The following is a 19,617-nucleotide window of genomic DNA, read 5'->3' as shown; positions in this document are numbered from 1 at the left end:
AGAGGGTGGCTTATTATGGATTATGTGGGCTGCGTTAATGCAAATAGATCTGAACATAAACATCCACTATTTAAAATTTATGGTGGCTTAATTGTGGATGAAATGCCTTTCTAAATGCAGCCTATCTTGGGATGTTAAGGCTCCAGTGCCGGAGGGAAGGAGAGAGAAACATTAGGCAGTAATGGCAACTTGGCCAGGTGTTGACCTTATTTTTCAAGCAGCAATGCTGAAGAGTTTACAACTCTGCTTTTTTGGAATGGCTTCTGGAGGGTAGTGGCTGGCAGAATAATTGCTACTTGCTTCTGCTCCTTTTGGGCTGGGGCAAATGTCTGTAGCACAGGGTAGTGAGACAGCTTGGGGAACAATATCCTCCTGGATTGGTTCCCCAATTCAATCTTCAGTGTGACTGCAGTAATGCTTGTATTGGTACAGCAGTGTGAGTGAGTGGGATGGGAAGGGCTGAAGTAAGAGAAAACAGTAACTAATAGACTGACTGTTGGGCTGTGGTTTTCATTGCACTGGAATGAGGCCTGACCTGATGATCCTTCTCTGGTCCAGTAACCACAGTGAGAGGGTAGACTGTCCTGCTTCCCCTCTTTCTCCACACTTCCAGATCACTTTTCAAAAACAGTGTCTGAGTAGCTGACCAACCTAGGTCACTGGGTTTGAGATACTTCTGAATGGAAAGCTAAAGCAGACCTCTTCAGTCCCTTGTCACTCCTGTTCATTTTCCTGACATGACTTAGACCATCACTTGTGGATAACTCTGCAATTTGAGTTTTAAGGCATGGTTCAAAGGCAGACCTTGTAAATACTTGTTCTCCTTGTGACTTTTTGTGAGGATGGACTGAGAGTTCTCAAAGACCCTGAGACTTCTTCCTGAGTAACCATCTAACCTGCAGGTCCTGAAGAGAAGCTCAGCCATGCTGGCTGAATTAGCATTTGGCTGTCTTGGAGTTTCTAAGCTCCTTGTGTAGATAAAATGACAAGCCCATTCTCTGAAAGAGTTTTTATTGAAGGGCAATACTATATGGTATCTAAAAAGAAGCCTCAGTATGATCCTTAGTTATAGAAGAATTTTTTAAAACTGGGCTGTTTAATTTTAAGAATATGTGTCAGCAGAAAAGCAGCATGGAGTTGGCTATTAAAGGACAGGGAAGTTGTAAGACAAGTACTTAGACAGTGTACTTGGTAGTTCAGTCCTGCAATCTAGTCCTTCAAGTGCAGCTTGCTTATAAAACTGGGGGTTTTGTTTGCAGTTTGCCAAGCATAGATTTAAACTTTTCAGGGATGTGAGGCTTCCTCTGGAAGCAGTGCTTGTTTACATGCAAGGTCTCAATAACATAAGGAGAAATCAATTGTAAGTGGTTGGACAACTACAAATGTGTAAGAAAGGTGAACCTCTGGACAGGGGTGAAAAAAAGATGCATGTGACCTTACTTTCTGCTACCTAGGTGACTTATTTCCCATAGTACTTAGTCTGCAAGAAGGTCTTAGAGCCATCTCTTGAGTGCGTGTAAAGAAATTAGAACTGTGAGAAGACTGTGCCTTTGGCAGGTGACTTCTGCAGTTGGTGTGTCTATGGTAGCCTAGTGCTTTTTCCTTGGAATAAGCTTTCCTGAGACACTAGTGCCTTTTTTTAAAGACAAAGACTGCACAGAAGCAACGTGGGAGCAGCCTTCCATAATTTTATCAGTCTTAATTGCGATACAAGCAAACTCTATCCTCAGAAAATGGTTACTTGACAGAAGCAATAAGGAAAGGTGTCACCAGTCTCATGGATTTAGCTTGGGAATGGTACCAAGAGCTAAAAAAATATGACTTTGTTAAATGTGACCAATGAGATGAGCACCTGGTGTGTGGGGAGTATGTCTTGAAGACATTTGATCTGATTCTGCTGTGTTCTCTAAATGGGTATCCACATGCTGAAGCATGCAGAGAACTTGCTATGCTGGTGCAACATGTTGTAGCTGGAGTTCTATAGCTTCCCGTAAGCTGCTTAAACCAGTGCAATCATCTGTAAACAGCCTGCGCTCCAGAACGGCTGTGCCAATGACAGGGTGCAAAGCACTTGGAGTCAGGAATAGGGCTGTACAAAAGGGCATAGTAATTGCAATGACTTACTAGTTTTTCTCCAGGCTCTCCATCTGCAGTGGCTATGTTGCTTTGTGACTCTGCTATCACATCTCCCTATACTTTTTCACAGAAAGAAGGGAACTGTGCGGATCTTCCTGCTCCTATAACACCATGTACAGGTGCTGTTTCAGCTTGGGCCTAATTGCCAAACCACAACTGTTTTCCTATTTCCTCCAAAAGAGTCTATCTGGAGTGCAGATCTGTGGCTCCAAGCTGAACTTGACACATCTGATCTTCATCAGCAGTATGTCCCCAATATAGCCTGTCCATAACTTCTGCATTAAAAACCAGTGATGTCTGAAATTCATTTGTATGTATTGCTAACTTGAGAGCTACAGGCAAATGGTTGGGCTGCTAGCTGAGGTGGCTGTCATCTGAGCATGTGACAGTCTTCTGAGGCACCAAGCATGACTCAGATGCTGAATTCTACCTGGAATGCAAGTTCGTCAAGTCAGTCTTCTAGATTTGTAACAGCTGCCTGCAAATGCTTGCTAGAATACAGAGTTTAAAGTTGCTTCTGGAAAATAGCACTTCACCAGTTGGCTACAAACAAATATTCTAGACCAGCAGGAAATTAGAGAGGAGCAAAGGGGGGAGGTGTAAGGAAGGTCAGTCCTGCAGCTGCAGATATGGGACATTGGAAGGGACTCTGGCTAAATTTCTCAGTGCTTAGCTAAGGTGCAGGGCTGTCAGTTCGGTGTGGGATGGTAAACTTGGGGCTCCATCCTGCCTTATGTGGGAAAAGCTTTAGTTGCTGGCTTTCTGACCCGTTGGTCAGCTCCTACTCACTGTGCATACTTTACCATGGCTTCTCTCAGGCCCCATGGTCAATTTAACAATGCTTCTTATGCCATATAATGCTGTGTACTCTGCCTGCCTGTGTGGTGGTGGTTTGCAACGTTAGGGATATGTGTTTGGAGTAAATTTCTGTTGTACTACCAGCATGCTGGGAAATCAGAGCCAATTGCTTAACTCCTTTTAACATCTGTATGTTACACTACCAATAAATGAACTATTTCTAGCCAGAGTTTTATTGTCCCAACTTGGAGACAGTTTTTGCTCTGTGAAGGCCACAGACCGTGAGTAAGGGTGGAAAGGAAGTGGACATATCACATAAGGGGATAAGGATAAACTGTCCTGTTGGTAATGCAGGGGTCTGAAGCCAGCACTAGTAACTGTTTAACCTACCTAGCTTTCTAATGCTGCTGTCTTCAGAATACCAAGGACAATGCGTCTTCAAGGTAGTTTCAGGAAAGGTACACAAGAATTGCTGTAGAGTACTGATCTAAGTAGACTGGTCATAGGAAGATGGACTAACAGTGCCTCATGCCAAGAACAAAATGGCTTGCAGTGTCTGAGTCTTCTAAGAAGCTGATGCCAGCTTCATTATGGATGCAGATTACTAGCACTCAGCCTGGCTTCCTCTGCTTCTTGAGGGATGCAAGGAAGCAGAAGTCCCAATGTGATACTTGACTACCACTTGTTCTTTAAAGAGCAGAAGTCTCCAGCCCAACATCTTGTTATGAAACAATCTTTTTCTGCAGTGTACTACAAAGTGTGCTCAGGCATGTGGAATGGATGACAGGTCATGTATTGTGCCCGTGGACAGAGCCATTACGTTAGTGATGCTGATCTTAGTGCTGTGCCTGTGAGTATGTGTTAGTTATAAGTGGGAGAGGCTGTGGAAGAATACATGTTCCATTGTGGTTCTGAAGGCTTATTAGGGAAGAGTCTGTCACTTCAAGTACAGGGTTTGAATGAAAAGGACAAGTTATCTCCAAATATTTGACCATTTTAAGACTTGATGCCCACCAGATATGGCACTGCTGGAACAGATGAATGGCTGGCATCTGCCTCCAAGAAGCTATTTTAAAGAGCCTAGAGGAAACTCTGTGCCTGGTGGTTAACACACAGTTGGAATTCATAAGGTATCTGGAAGCCACCTGATACAGAGCTGTGAAGAATATAATGACCTTCCTGAAACATCCACTAAACTTCCTCTATGAGGAAAACCAGCATGAATTCACTTGTTTTATTCAAATAAATATCTTAGTTTCTCTGCAACCAAAATTACCATTTGTAATGAGCATTTAAGAGGAGAGAAGGTCTCTGGCAGTAACTTCTGGAACTCCTTTTGTATGAGTTTCTGCCATATGTTACAAATATGAAGTAACCTCTCTTCTGTTGCTTCGTAGTATTTGCTGCTACATTATGCAGCACTGCAGTTAACAGGAACTGGCTGGGTAGGTGGACAGTGGAAACTTGCTGAAGTTGCTTTCTAATAAGTGGCTTAGATGAGGATGGGTGGTTGTTACTTCAGATTTTAGTTTACTCAGGCGTGCTGCTCTGAGTTACTTCAACTACTTTGCTTTGGAGAACTAGACACTCCACACATGGTATAAGAGGGCATGCTGCCTTGATCACACTGCCTTTCAGCATTGCAAATACAGTTACAAAACTTCTGCAGAAGCTGTTTGAATCATCCCAAGGAGTGGAATATTGGAGTGCTGTGTTCGTACAGACAAGCTGATTCTTAGTAGTTACAAGTCCTAGCAGCTAAATGCTCTTGGCTTCCTTGGACAGAAGCTTTTTCTGATAGGTCTCAGGGTGGGTATGCTTATGCTAGCTGCCTCATGTGAAGAGCAGAACTCTTGGTGTCTGCTTAGCAGATGAATTAAGCTGTTTGTCTACCAAGGTGGCTTGTTAACTTTGTAGTCTAAGTAAATCACACATTTGCCAAATACCAAGTGTCTTGTTCTCTCCATCCTTAGCATATCTTGAGCACAGTTACTTCTCAGGGGCCTCTTACTTTGGTCAACTTATTTTTTTGCTGTTTGCTGGGACACGTGCCATCTTTCTTAATTCTTTCTTGCCCAACCTTTTTGTGATCTCAGTGACTGGAGTTTCACTTTCTGTGGAGGCCACGCAGCCCTGCCAACAGCTAAATCTGCTGAGCCAAATGGCTTCTGCTCTTTAGTAGGTGGGGCTAAGGAAGTTGCCCCTGTGGCAACCTTCTCTGTGTAGAGCAAGATAGCAGTGAGGCTGACAGTGCAGCCAAAACCAATGCTGTGCAGTGAGGGTTGCCTGCCCAGCCCTGATCTAAGCAAAATTGCAACACTCCGAAACTAGCTCTAACCATGTTGTTAGTGCAGTTGTTCCTGTCGTCTGTTCTGTTGCTGCTTGGTCTCTGCTAACACAGCACTGCAAAACTTCAACAGGATAGGTGAGCTTACTTTTTTCCCAAGATTTGATCAATATTTAGTGGCAGGAAGGGTGCTAAAGCCAGAATGCCAGTGAAATGATTTCATCAGAGTTGGATGGTGTCACAGCCTTCCTGTGACCAGCTTTGATCCTAAGAATTAATGCCAGGGAAAATTGAGTGTCCTGGTTCTTTGAGGCTAGAGTTTGAATGCTGTTTGAGGCATGCAAATTCTTCTCTCTCCACCTCAGTTAGGATGTTTTATAGCATTGCTGATCCTTTCTGGCTTTTAGTTTGGTTTTACAGGAGGTCTATGTGATCAAAGGATCTGTTTTTCTCAGCACTACCAAGGGACGAAGGGGAAAACCTCTGAAAATGCTTCTAGAGATCACATTAAAGAAGAGCTAGCACTGTGAAGGGTCTTTGGGGAGTTTCGGACATACTAGTTGTGCACTTATCCGAAGGACATGAAAGATGACCCCAGGTAATCTGCGGCCAGCATGTTAGTCATCAAACTAGTTGTGTAGCTCATTTATCTGATGACTTGTGGGATGAATATTCAGCCAAAGAAAATAGACCAAGTTTATTTGATGTTTTTCTAGTAAAATCACAGAAACAGAGCAAAACTACAGTGGGCTTTTTAGTCTCATTTATTAGTACTGTCCAAAGCTGTGAGTAAATGACCATGTGCAGGATATATATTTCCTTTCCTTTTCCTGAGGTGTGTTCCAGGCTGTAAATCTTTAGGGCAGGGCTCTGATTCATTGTCTGCAGGGCACCCAGAGTATGCTAGGTGTTAAAGGTCTGGCCTCTTATCGGTAGAAGTACACCCAATAAATATTATGGCAGGGGGTAGGAAGATAGAGCCATATGCTCTAGATGCTTCTAGAACTCTTCATGCTCTGGATTTTTCAGCTGTGAACCACTGATGCTATACTAAGCCTCTGGTAGCACATTGGCAGCTCAGGAGTTGGACTGGTTAATGGAACCAGCGGTGACAGTGAGTCTAATACTTTGCCTTTTGTGCAGATGTTGGATGGGGACTTTGAGGGCTCTTGCTGTTCTGCAAGTTGCTTCCAAATGGAGCTGAAAGTCTGCACAGCAGCCTGTTGAAATTCCTATGTCATTTTGAGATGCAGCTACCTGAAATAACCTCCCACTGTGTGATAAAACTTGCATGGGAACAGCCTTTTTGGCTTCAGATAAAACAATGAGGGCATCTTGGGTGAGTAGTATTTGGCTTAAGCTCACTGTATTGATAGCTTGGATTGCATTTCTAGTGTGTGTTCAGATGAGGTAAATGGTTTTGCCAGCGTAGGCAGGAATGAGGTGAATTGTCTAGGAGCAATAAGTCTTGTTTTTCATGTAGATGACTTCTTTTAAATCTAGATGCATGAATTGTTTAAGGGGCACTGTTTAGCCTTATGTTTACAAGGTGTTACCCTGGGTTTTGAGGGACACTAGGGAAGTAAATGAAATACAGATTTAGTTGATTCACACTGAGGGACTAAATATTCTGCTATGGATGGTTGACACTACTACTTGCATGACATCTGCCTAGCTGGGTTCTCGGCTGCATTCTGTGAGGTTCACTGCCAGCTGAAGGGGCTAAATGTGGCCATGGGTAGAGTATGGCTCTGCTCTGTACACAGCATTTTAGTGAACTAAATCAAGATGACTGCCTCAGCTGGAAAGGTCTGTTGTTTAGCCTGGTTCATGTCAATGCCTAAAGAGAAGTTGGACGCCACCTCTGCTCTGCCATATACATACTTTCCTTTGCAGAGCTGTGTTTTCCCTGTTTGGCAGCAGGGACTTCGACACCTTCCATTGAAATGTCTTTGCCATCTCCTGCCTTGATATATTTGCAGCAAGCAGTTGTTTTGAAACCTGGCATATCTTTCTAGTATGGCAGATTGCCTACTTGCTCTGAACAGCTAAACTGAGGGGAGATCTAATTCTCACAGAAAACAGCAGTGAATATTTTTCTGAGACACTCTTATAATTTTGTTTCAAAGCTTTCCAGCCTAGAAGGTTAACAATAAAACTGAAAATAGCATGGGGGCAGAACAGATCATCTTGGGGATGAGCTTATGTTTATAAAGCAGAGCAGAATTGCAGCAAGCCTGGGCTGTTGATATGATAGATAAAAGCACTTTCAGTGCTTACATTTGTACTTAAACCTGTAACAGTTCAAAGGTTTTGAAGTAGCTAATTCCCTAGCATATCTCTTAATTTATGACTGGCTGTGTCTCATATCAAGCTGCTCAGGGCATTAATCCATTCATTTAAGAGGGTCAGCTTTTCTGTATCTGTACTGCTGAGGGAAAGTGCCTGTATTGTCTTGTGCATGAGGAGGCTTTTCCTTTTAAATGAGGGCATAATTGTGCTTCCTGACTGTAGGGCAAAGTGCCACTCTGCAGTTCTAGACCAGGCTACTGCCAGGAACAGCGGAGCCAGCTCTGAGCAGGAATGGTTGTCTTGCCCTAATAAGGAGCCATGTTGCACTTTAGTTCTCGGCATATGGTGCTCAGTATCTGACCTGATCTCACTTTAATCGACCCCTTTGTTCCTATCTTTTCTCAATCTTCCCTCTTTCTCTTCTTTATTCTGGCTGTTGTCCTTCATCTACTTTTAATAGTCTGCCTGGGAATTGTCATAACTAATGGAAGTGATGAGCGGTGCTGGTGTTCAGGAAAGGCTGCGGTAAGAGGAGCTCTTAGCCCATATTGCTTCCCAAATCCCTGTTGTCTTTCACTGGTGATTCCCTTTCTGGTGCATCAGCCTTGGGAGAAATATGATGAAGCTTACATTGGCGAAAGGCAAAAAGTCATAACGAATGAGGCATTGTTGTGCTAGTGAAGAGCACAGAATTGTATTCTTACTTCTCTTGAGCATTTCGTGCTTCAAAGCGGTCTGCACCAGTATTTCTGCAGTCTTCTGTTTTGATTCTTGCTTCCTATGTAGTGTTCTTGCATGTACTGTACAGCTCTCAGGAAATCTCTGCCTCTCTTCCTTCTGCCAATGTTTTGTTCATTTATCCTAAACAGAGTTCCAACAGCTGAATTTGCCTGTGGGCTTCCAAGTGTGCTTTAGCCAGTGCCTTGTTCACAACCTCTGTCCTTATGCCACAGGCCTTGGGAGTGCCTCTGTCATGGAAACACTTGGGTCCAGGCACCTGAGCTGTGGGGCAAAACAGCTAAATAATATGTTGGAAAGGTAATGCACTGGCATCCAGAGACTGTGCCATCCCTTAGTTGGTTGTGCTATTATTTGCTTAGTTTCAGCTGTTGACCAGATGGCTTACATAATTCAGGATTTGTTTTGATGTTGTAGATGGTACTTACTTAACTTTCAGGATGTCTCAGTTATCTTACCAGATGATAATGTGATTGGACCTTACTTAAATAGCAGTTATTTAATGAACCATCCTCTGTCTGTTACTGCCATACATCTGAGGTCCCCAGATAGTTTGAAATAACTATACTGCTGCCTTGTAATGTGCATTGGGATGTGACTTTTAAAGAACTTCAGGTTTTACCTCTCCGTACTTGAAAAAAAGGGAGAGAAGGAAAGGAGAAGTAGCCTCGTCTCTTTTTACTTAAGAACTGCAAGATTGGAGCTTGCTGTTCCAATGGCATGCCCTGAACTACTAGTAAAAACATGTGGGAAAGCTGGTGAATTGATCCCTAACCCAGAGCATACATGAGCTTTCCCATTTACCTTCTAGCTGAAGCCTTGCTGCTTATGTCCAGTAACCTTATTTTTAAACCAGATCTGATTCATGCTCTATTTTCTATGCCAGATGAGGTCCTTGGTTGTGAGTAAGTGTTGTGACTGTAGCTGGCAGGAGCCCTGCATGATTGCCTCACTTCAGGAAATGTTAAAATAACACTTTTTTTTCTTAGAAAGCTAGTTTGCTCCCCTCCCACTTCTAATTCTCCTAATAGCTGCCCCCAGTTTGGCAGCTGTCTTAGAGGGTTGTTTGTGTTGCTGAGTGAGAGCAGAGACGCTTCGGTGGATGCAGTGCTGGAGGAGAGGTATGCAAAGTGAGCTAGTATCTCTAGCCAAGCTGGCTTAATCTTTTTAGAGGTTTCTCTGAAATTTGGAAGGAAAACTGCTAAACTGTTAGAAGAATCTTGCTCCTCCCCCTGGACTCTGAAGCTGGGGATTTTTTTCCTCTTGGTGAAGAGAAGCTGCCTCAACTGAAGATGCTTGAGACAAACCATACAGCAGGTTTATCTGCTCTCTTGACTACAGTAATTCAGTGGGGCCAGTAGTACTAATAGCTGCTGGAATGGATGTCCCCAGAGGTGGGGCCAGCAGATTTTGTCTGCTGTTTTGGACTTGCAGTCAGGCCTCTGAGGTACTTAGCAAAGCTTTAGTGGGATTGAAGAGAATTCTTTCCTCAAACCTGTATCAATGGCTGCTAGCTGCTTTGCTAGCTGATCTGTGAAAGGTTTGTAACTCTCCAGATGGAGAAGCTTTTTTTTCTTTTTTCTGCCTGGCTCCTACCTTGTTTGATCACTGCTATGGGGAGATGGTTTGTGGTCAATGTTTTATTTTCTTTTGGAACTGTTTGTGCTGAGGGGGGGGGGAAATTATTTATGGCTAGATAACAACACGCAGTACTTGTGTGTGTCTTTGCAGTATGCAGCCCTTACTCTAGGGGATGCTTGCATCCTAGAGGTTCCCCAAGAACTTTCATTTACAACTGTCAGCCAAAAATGAAGGCTGGAATTTAGTTTTCTTAAGCTAATGTCTGTCAGATCTTGGAGCACTGTGAAGGAAGCACTGGAGTATTAGCTAGGAGAACACAAAGTGGTCATCTACTGTGTTACATGAATAGGCTGTTTTGGACCCTGGAAAAAACCTTGCAGGTAGTAGGCCTGTTCATAGTGCTTGTTCTACTTGCCAGTCTGAGATCATCTTGAGCTAGAACACCAATATATCCCTTCTGAAATGCAGACTGCTTTACTTTTGTTTTAGTGGAAGCTATACTTAAATGTTTTGCATTTTGAAGGCTAGTTCCAACCTCTCTAGAGCAGCAGAGGGAGAAGTTTATTCAGTAATGCCGCTTTTCTCTCCTAGGGACAGCTCAGACTAAAGCTGTGCGGAGCAGTTATTCATATAAACCAATATCTCACTGCTAGGCATCTGTAGCATGTTACTACAAGGTCCAAAGACCTGTAGCGTTACAAATAACAGGCTGGGGGAGTTGATGCACTGGCATCCAGTGACTGTCATCCCTCGCTTGGTTTTGCTGTTACTTGCTTATTTTCAGCTGTTGACTAGCTGGCTTACATAATTCAGGTTTTATTTTGATGTTGTGGATGGTACTTAACTAGTGAACACAGGTGTTTGAGAAATTCACTGAAGCTGTTTGGACTCCTTTTTCTGAGTGTTAAATGCCTTGTGTGTTTTGGCTCCATTGTGGATAGCTACAGAGATGGCTTTGGCAGGAGAAATTCTTTGTGGTGGTTGGAAGAAGCTGGAGCAGTGAACAAGAGTGGGCAGCCTGGGCCTTCACTGGGATGTCTTGCTCAGCCTGACCTTGTGGTATGAACTAGGACTGGGAGAATAGATAAAACTATGCTTATGCAAGATATTGTTTTCAGTCATCCTACCAACTGAAGACAATCGGGAAAAAATTTAAGTCTCAAGCATTACTGTGTACTGGGTTCTGAGTCTTCTTCATTGAATGAACTCTTCTCTTGAATCTTCCAGCCTGGACAACATACAGGTGATCATGATGTAAAAGCAAGGTTTGCTGGAGGCAGCCTGAATACAGATGTGCTCTCTTACGGTTTTATGATACAGCAATAAGGACCAGTGCATTCACTATAAAAAGATTATGAGCTCTGGTGGCTGAGTCTATACCTTCCTTAGACAAAGAAGCAGAAATTCAAGTGCCTCTCTGAAGGGGCCATTAGCAACTTAGTACACATTGATTTGATCTATATGCTAGGTCTGCTCTGCAGGGTGTACTGCATAAATAGCATGCGTTACCCTTCCTTGCTGGTGGAAAGGAAGGACAAGCTGTCAGGATAAACTGATTAAAATTCTTCTCTGTAAATGTTGCATACAAGGCTGTATGTGCTAATGTTTAACTTGTCTCTTGTTTTTCTTTCCACCCATTAGGCAATACTGACTGGTGCACATCTTGACAAGGTCTCCTAGCAACCTTTTCTGTAGGGCTGAATGACAGCAGGAACGGCTGGGTGAATCGATGAGCTTGTCTGGGGAGCCTAGAAATAGGCCAAATCAGAACACACAATGGGTCAGAAGGTCACAGGTGGGATTAAGACTGTGGATATGAGGGACCCTGTATACAGGCCATTGAAACAGGAACTCCAAGGACTCGACTACAGCAAACCCACACGTCTAGACTTGCTACTGGACATGCCTCCAGTATCATATGAAGTCCAGTTACTGCATTCATGGAACAATGATGATCGCTCACTGAATGTATTTGTGAAAGAAGATGACAAACTCATATTTCACCGGCATCCGGTGGCTCAGAGTACAGATGCCATCAGAGGCAAAGTGGGATATACACGAGGACTGCACGTGTGGCAGATTACGTGGGCAATGAGGCAGCGAGGCACACATGCTGTAGTTGGGGTGGCAACAGCAGATGCCCCTTTGCATTCGGTAGGGTACACGACGCTTGTGGGAAATAACCATGAATCTTGGGGGTGGGACCTTGGGCGCAACAGACTGTACCACGATGGCAAGAACCAGCCAAGTAAAACCTATCCTGCCTTCTTGGAACCAGATGAAACTTTCATTGTGCCGGACTCCTTCCTAGTGGTTCTGGACATGGATGATGGAACACTGAGCTTCATTGTAGATGGGCAATACATGGGTGTTGCATTTCGGGGACTCAAAGGGAAAAAGCTATATCCAGTGGTGAGCGCAGTGTGGGGACACTGTGAAATACGGATGCGCTACTTGAACGGACTTGACCGTGAGTATAATTCCCTGTATTTGTTCTAGTAGCACAGATCTGTGTGCTATTTCAGTGTAGGCTTGCTAGACCATCCTGGGGAGGGTTTTCATTTTCCTAGAGGTGAAGATTTCATGTCAGCAGTAGGTTTGCTGGTTATAGCTCTGAATCCTTAATGGTTAATTCAGGAAGTTTGTCTGGCTGTATTTGTGTACTGTTACCAAGGTACTGCAGGGACCAAGCAGAGTTTGGGGTGGTAGTATGGTAGAAGAAGATGATGCCAGTTGTTTGTCTAGCAATGACAAACCTTTCTATATTGCTACCAAAGTATCAGCAGGAATGTCCTTCTGACAGTTACATTGTTGGCAATGTAATCCTGTTGGCTCTTTACAGGAAACAGTCTCTGAGGGACAATCACCTTCCTTACATGGCTAATGAAGGGACTTTTAAAAATCCTTTGCAGGCAAGAGTGGGAAGATCTGTTCCTATCTTAAGGAAATGGGAATATCTCCTTCTTCAAACAAGTAGCTCACTTTTTTCTTCTCCCAGGGCAGGGTGTGCTCATTCCTAGTGTGGGGCTGGATACTGTAGCCAGCCCAACTTGCACGCCAGGCCTTTTACTAATAGGGACATCAATCTCTAGCTAAGCTTAGTAATAAATTTGGCTGTCCAATGTGCTCAAGTCTGTTATCTCTCATAGTCAGAGGAAGTTGTCCCCATGGGGCCAGACTGATACAGTCCTCTGGGTAGGGTGGAGGAGAGAGGTGAAGGAAGTAGATTAAAATATGGATTTATGTTGTTAGTGAAATAAATTTGGCAGTATTGATATGAATAGTGTTTCCCCTGCATTCCAGTGTCTGTCCAAAGGCTGTAGCATACTGGGCTCTTACGTGTGCTTAGAATATGTTCTAATGTGGGGCCAGCAATGGCAAACCCCTGGCAACGGTGACATGAGGTACAACAAGGCTGACACGGGGCACCAGAAAAACAGCTGTCAGAATACCCAGGAAAGCCTTGCAAAGGGATAGGAGCAAAATCCCCAAGTGGTTTGAGAAATATGCTCCGACTCCGCAAGACCAAATAGAGAGTTTTTGGCAGAGCACTTTCTCACCAGAAAAAAAAAAAACTAGCTTATTTTGCCACAACAGCTTACAGAATGGCAGCAGCTGCAGTAACCAGTTTTTTCTGAAGGGTCAAAGCCAAAATCTGCAGCTCCCCTCAAAGTCAGTAAGTCTGTGGAATTACTGGCACAGAACTGCAGTTAGCAAGGAAACGGCCACCTCCAGTATTGGATTTGGTTGTAATGTGCTCTCAGCATAGGAGTGAATTGTGGGCGTAAGGCCAGGAATGACGGGACGCTATTTTGGCACAGATAGAAAGAAGGTGTCTGGCTCTAACCACTTATGAGCATTCAATAGCAACACTGTCCAGTGATTGTAGTGCTTGTGAATGGAAGGAAGTCAGATATGTGTGCTTTCTCTTTTGGTCTCGAGATCTCCTGTCAGACTGGGTTATCAGTGCAAACTAGATGAGGACAAAGTTCTTGTTCTTAAGCTCAGTGGGAAGAAGATCCTCTCCTTTTAAGGCCATTAGACTGGAATGTATTTGTTTTGTTAATGTCTATAGGCTTTGAAGGTCAGGGCCCCTTGTCCTCTGGGATGCTGGGTAGACAATGTCTTTGTCTCAGCTATCTCCATACAGAGCATGAGGAATTGGGACAGACTTGGAGTACAGAATATTCTTACCCCAGTAGTTTAAGCATAAGCTATATTGGGAAGTGCCAAAGTGGTGTTGCCAGTAATAGGCTTCTCTGGCAGTATCGTAGCCAGAGCTGATATCTGCAGTCCAGCTGTAGAGACCTGTCCCTGCGAAAGACGCAGGTTGGATCATGAAGTAGGTCATGAGCAGGCAAGACCAGCAGTCCCTTGGGCTGAGTGCAGCCATATTTTTCACTTGTGGCACAGAACATCTATGATAAATAGTGGGGTTTGGGAAGCAACAGCGCTGCCCTCACAGTTCTGTTTGCTCTCCAGCCAGCTATCAGGGCAAAAGGGGTGTGCATATAGAGGTATGATTCCTTAGTAATAACTAATGCTTGCAATACTGGGAGAACTTTGGGCAACTGCTAGAAAAAACATTGCACAGCAGATTGCCCTGGAGCAGGTAATAACTTCTGGTCCGTAGGAGGGAAGGAGAGGGGGGAAACAGAGCATTAGTTTAGCTCCGGCTGCTAACTTGAAGAGGAGACAGACCAATTCAAGCATGCATACCCTGACTTTGTTACCAAGTTTCCTCAGCTAACAAGCTCTGCTTCTCACAGACTTTCTGCCAAAAACTAGATCAAAATTAGCTTTTTCCACTTTGCACTGGAAGTGTTTTCTACATGGAGTGGTATGACTGTTTACTTTTTCCAAAGTAGAATCGAGAGTGGCTTGATCAGAGGCTACTGATGCCACTCTTCTGTTTGAGATTTTCATTGCTAGCTGGTATCTTTGAACATGGAAGGGACTTGCATTCACCTTATTGACGGAATTAATTCTGGTACAAAATGCAGTAACATGACCATGCTCAGAAAAACTAAACTTTCCCTGCCTCAGCTGTTTAAAACATCTGTATGAACAGTCAGATTAATTTGGCTTGTAGTAGTGGAAGCTAGAGAGGTTGGCATCTATTAAGGTTCCTGAAAGCTGCAGCTTTCCAGCCAAACTTTTCCATTCCTGTGGATGTTTGTAGGTATCTGGGTTCATCCCAAGATGCCTGTAAAGGAAGCTTTCTAATGGTGCATGTTGAGCCCTCAGGCTACTAGAAGGATGTCCAGTTATCTGTTTAATTTAGGATGTCTTTGTGTTAGCTCCCTCTTGGGGGAGGAGAATCCCCTTAGGCTTGAGCAGCATGCTGTGTAAAGGTGAGCTTTGATAGATTAGCAACAGAAGCTGTAAGAAACTAGTCTGTATCTTCCTTCTGTGCAGCTGCAATATCTTAACTCTGGCTTTGACCTTAGTCCCCTGTATGTTGTGAATGACTTTGCTGAAAAGGGCCCCATATGACATTCCTGAAAAACTAGTATTATCTTGTTCAGTGTTTATAAGTACAGGATGCAAAAAAGATAGCCAAAGGCTTGTATCTTTCCCAGGTTTGACATGCGAGGGAATCCTCCAATGGAAAATGCAACAATACAGGTAGTGATGTGAAGCTTTGACAGATGACTTTGTTTTTCGTGGGAAGTATGTAGCGCAAATGAAGGGGTTGACAGCTGTTATCCTACTCTAAGAGAAATCATGGTACTTTCTGGGTAGCCATACTACATGATGCTGTCAGACTGTTTTCTTGCAGTCTTTTACAAAGTCTCTAACAAAGATTTTTGGATACTGCATTAAGAGGCACAAGCTAGAAGTGTTCTGACTTGAATGAATGAGACTGCAGAGGGGGAGCATTCATTATGGGATTCTAGTATTTTTTTTCTCATACACATGTGTATGGCTTAACTTCTACAGAAACATCATGCTCTACCTGTGTATTTGAGCTGGAGTTGCTGATAGGTGAATGCTGAACATGCCAGGCATTCACTTTTCTTGCTCAATCTTTTCTGGCACACTTTCAGAACTAGCAAAATGAATGTGTAACTTGTGGGTTGGGTTGTTAATGTCTTGGGTCTCTCTTCCCAGCTGAACCACTGCCTTTGATGGACTTGTGTCGGCGAGCTGTGAGGCTTGCTCTGGGCAAGGAAAGACTGAATGAGATCCCTACACTGCCACTGCCAGCCTCCCTCAAGAGTTACCTGCTCTACCAATGACCTTCGTGTTCAAGGATAGAGAGTTGGAACCAAGGCAACATGTCAGAGCTGACCCACTGAGCAATGGGTTCTCCACCTTCGTGTCATCGCTACTGTTGGAACTCCTTGGCCAAAGTATTCCTGCCACTGCTTAAGTGTCTGTGTGCCCTTATTGGCAAGCTCTCAAGTAATCCTTGTTTCACAACTGTTTTGTTCTTTGGAAGTCACTTCCCCAGCACACTTACAAAAGGAACATTTACAGAAGCTCTGTGCTTCCCTACTTTTCCTGAGAAAAGGCTGTACTGCATCCTTTGGGTTGTAGAGCCTAGGAGCGAATGATTTTTTCTGTCCAGCAAAAGGAAAGAACATAGTTTGGGAGAAGGGAAGGCATTAGGAGTGGAAATCTTAAGAACAGAGAGGCACAGGGTGGCCAGCAGAGTCTGGAATACTCTTTCAGGAATTAATTGCTGAGTTCTTAAAAACCAAAAAAAAATACAACCCCAAGCCCTGAAACACCAAAACCAAGAACCCTTCCACCAGGATGCTTTTGAATTTGGGGAAGGTGGTTGCATCACTGATGTCTGTGTATCTGCCAGGATTCCTCACCATGTTCTAATGTTATTTCATAGATAGTGAATCCTCCTTTCTTGTTTATCACTATTGCTTTCTCAGTTCTCCTGCTCCATTCTCTGTTCTGCTTCTTCTTACAGCTTTGATTCAATTGATCAAGCAGTCATACTGTGTCTTCACCTGCCCTCTTCTTCCTGACTTAGAACTGCAAGTTTTAGTCTGGGATCAGGGGTTCCTTGGTGACGTGGGGACATGGAACGGACAAACTTTTCCTGCAATAGGTTGAGACGGGCTGTATGAGCTGAGATTTGTCACACAGCTATAGGTCCTGCCATCTTAGGTCTGTTTTCTGTGTAGCCTGCTCCATCTTAAGGCTTTAGAGAAACATACTGATGTGTTTCTCTAACAGCTCTGCCAGGGAATTATTTTCTTATCTAAGGTGCTTAAAGTCATCTAAACCAGGCTTTGTTCTGCCACAGACCATCAGCATAATCTTAATTTAACTATGCAGCAGGAATAGTTCTCTCTGTCTTACTTGGGGGTGGGAAGTTGTCCTAGAGAAGGTGGTACCATCAGCAGATGAGAAATCCAGAAAGTGTTTGCTGCAGAATGTAACTTGTGAGACTTCAACAGAGACCAGGGGAGTGATCTTCAGGCACATGAAGAAGAAACAACCTCTCCAGAGCTGGAGGTGGGGGGCAGGAGAGAACTGCAATAAACAGAACAAGCAATTCAGGCAAAATCAGCACATCCCAAATAGATTCTCACCTCAGTAGACAAGTAAAGAGGATGACACTCCTTTACTAGCAGGAGCTGCTCTCTTGACCTCTCCACAGGTTACTATGCTGCCTTTCTGGGGTTATTTTGCACATTTCTTTGTCTTGAAAAATGTTTGTGTGGTTGTTTTTTTTGCTCTTGAGTTATCCCTTTGGTTCTGTGTTAGGTACAAATGAGTTTAGTTGTTGAAAATGTTAATATATATATATTTGTGGTGTATGTATAAGAACATGTTTTAAACAGCTGCTGTAGGGTACCTTTTTTAAAATAAACTACTTGCATAGTATATTTTTTAAAGCACAGAATTGGTGCCAAGACTGGGTGGGGTGTGATATGCCCCTTTTTAACCTAATATTATATAGTTTTTTTAATGTAGGGGTTTGTACTAGTTTCTGTTACAGGGTGCAACACAACAGAATTCAGTGTGTATGGAGCCCTATTTGGTTGCCTTCAACTTGAACCAGTGTCTTCCAGGGAAGCAGCTGTGTTCTCCCTACTTCTAATGCTCTTGGTCCTCCCTTGTTTCCATCTCTTCTCACTTCATCAGGACATTGCTTTGTACAGTTTTAAATTCTGACTTTCTATTTTATGACTGTAGATAATACTCAGTAACCTAATAAACTTTATTAAATATTACTTGATGCTGGTTTTTATTTGCATGAAATGATCAGAGTTCTTTATCTAGTTTCTACATGAATGGTGAGTTTATTTCTAAGAAGCCAGCCCAAACAGGTAAAGCAAAGGCTGTTGTGGCCTTGTCTCTGCTTGGAAGAATAACAATTTAAAGCTGGCATGTAAAAGGTGTGTACAGGTGGGTGGGTAAGTGCAGCTATTGGTACAGGGTGGTAGAGTGTGGTAACCTGAGATGTTGTACAGCTGCCACTAGTGCCTATAAATGGCTACTCCAGATGGAGTTGAATAAAATCTGTGGTGAGGAAGCTGCCTTGGTTTGCTAATTTAACTTGGTTTACAACTGACTTATTACACCATACTCACTTTTCCTTCAAATAGCTTCAATAGACAGGGCTGTGATTATCTTGCAAAACTTGATGCATTGTGCAGGTTTGCAAGTTTCACTCCTAAATTACAGCAAACAACTTTTTCTCCCAGAAAATAAACTCATATGAAAACAAATCACTAATCTATTACCTACTTTATGTTGATACCTGGCTGTACTTCTTCATAGGGAGACAATGGATAGAAGAAAGCAAATGAAAATGGTGAGGGCTAAAGGGATCTCTAGCTGGTAGAACAGTACAGTTAATCACAGAAGGTGCTGTGGCAGGTTGAGCTGAGTGTTGGGAGGGTCACTGTATCGTGTGCTTGAAAAATAGCTGATTTGATTTCAGTATGTTCTGAGTAACTTCAAGTCATGAACTTGCTTTAGCTCAAGTCACTTGGTGATAGTTTTCAGTTGCTCCCTACCCACTGCTGTAAGTTGTCTTGTTTACATATATTTTGTGATCTGTTTGCACAAGAGGCGTCATTCCTGGGATGTGAGGAAATATGGATTATATAGTTTGTGGAGTAAAAAAACTGTTTGCTTGCTGGTTGTGCCTTCAGTCTCCTCCACTTCCAACCTGTGCAATACAGAAATGTTCTTGCATTGTTTCAGCAGTCAGGTTAAGCCTCTCCAAACTGACTGGAAGTGAGGTGACTTGATACTTTTGTCAGTTATGACAAAGGCTTTAATTCCCCTTCCTGTCCACACACTTCTCTATCATCCCTGCAGCTACCAACTTGTGTGTGGAAACCAAATGATTTAATCAGTTCACACAAACACTACAACATGTGAGGCTCAACTGGAGCTCAGAGGTATGCCTATGTACTGCCTTATAAGGGTATTGGGTGAGGAGAGCTTTAAAAAAAAAAAAGGGGGGGGGGGCAAAAAAGGCAAGTGGTTTCTTGCCTTTGTCTCCAGTCAGGGCAAGATTTTGTATTTTAGAATTTTGGATGTCATAATCTTGTTAGTGTTTTTTTTTGTTTGTTTGTTTTTTATCTTCTACATGTGAGGAAACTGTTTGTAGATCCTAGCCCTAAATATCCAGCATATTCAATTATCATCAGTTTTGTTTTGTTTTGCTGCAGGTAGTGGAGGACTTCAGTGAAACATCTCCTGCCTATATGTGGACAAGGGCAGCTCCCCCTTGCCTTTCAGGGGAGGCTGCCTCTGCTTTGCTGAAGTGTGGCTGGAGGGGTTCTGGAAGAACAGCAGGC

General features: G+C 43.3%; 1 protein-coding gene across 1 annotated transcript in view; it reads left to right on the top strand.

The window, feature by feature from the left end:
• The window catches only part of SPSB1 (splA/ryanodine receptor domain and SOCS box containing 1), a 37,755-nt gene extending 19,719 nt beyond the window's left edge, over positions 1 to 18,036 (top strand). Inside the window, exons 2-3 of the mRNA XM_033007763.2 lie at positions 11,474 to 12,302; positions 15,947 to 18,036. Of these exons, the coding sequence (XP_032863654.1) occupies positions 11,609 to 12,302; positions 15,947 to 16,074 (822 nt within the window). The 5' untranslated portion in view covers positions 11,474 to 11,608 and the 3' untranslated portion in view covers positions 16,075 to 18,036. The remainder of the gene's footprint in view (positions 1 to 11,473; positions 12,303 to 15,946) is intronic.
• Positions 18,037 to 19,617: the final 1,581 nt, after the last annotated feature.

Source organism: Tyto alba, unplaced genomic scaffold, assembly GCF_018691265.1.
Source record: "Tyto alba isolate M040663 unplaced genomic scaffold, T.alba_DEE_v4.0 Super-Scaffold_20000042, whole genome shotgun sequence".
Classification (NCBI taxonomy): Eukaryota; Metazoa; Chordata; class Aves; order Strigiformes; family Tytonidae; genus Tyto; species Tyto alba.
This window is presented reverse-complemented; position numbering and strand designations above follow the sequence as displayed.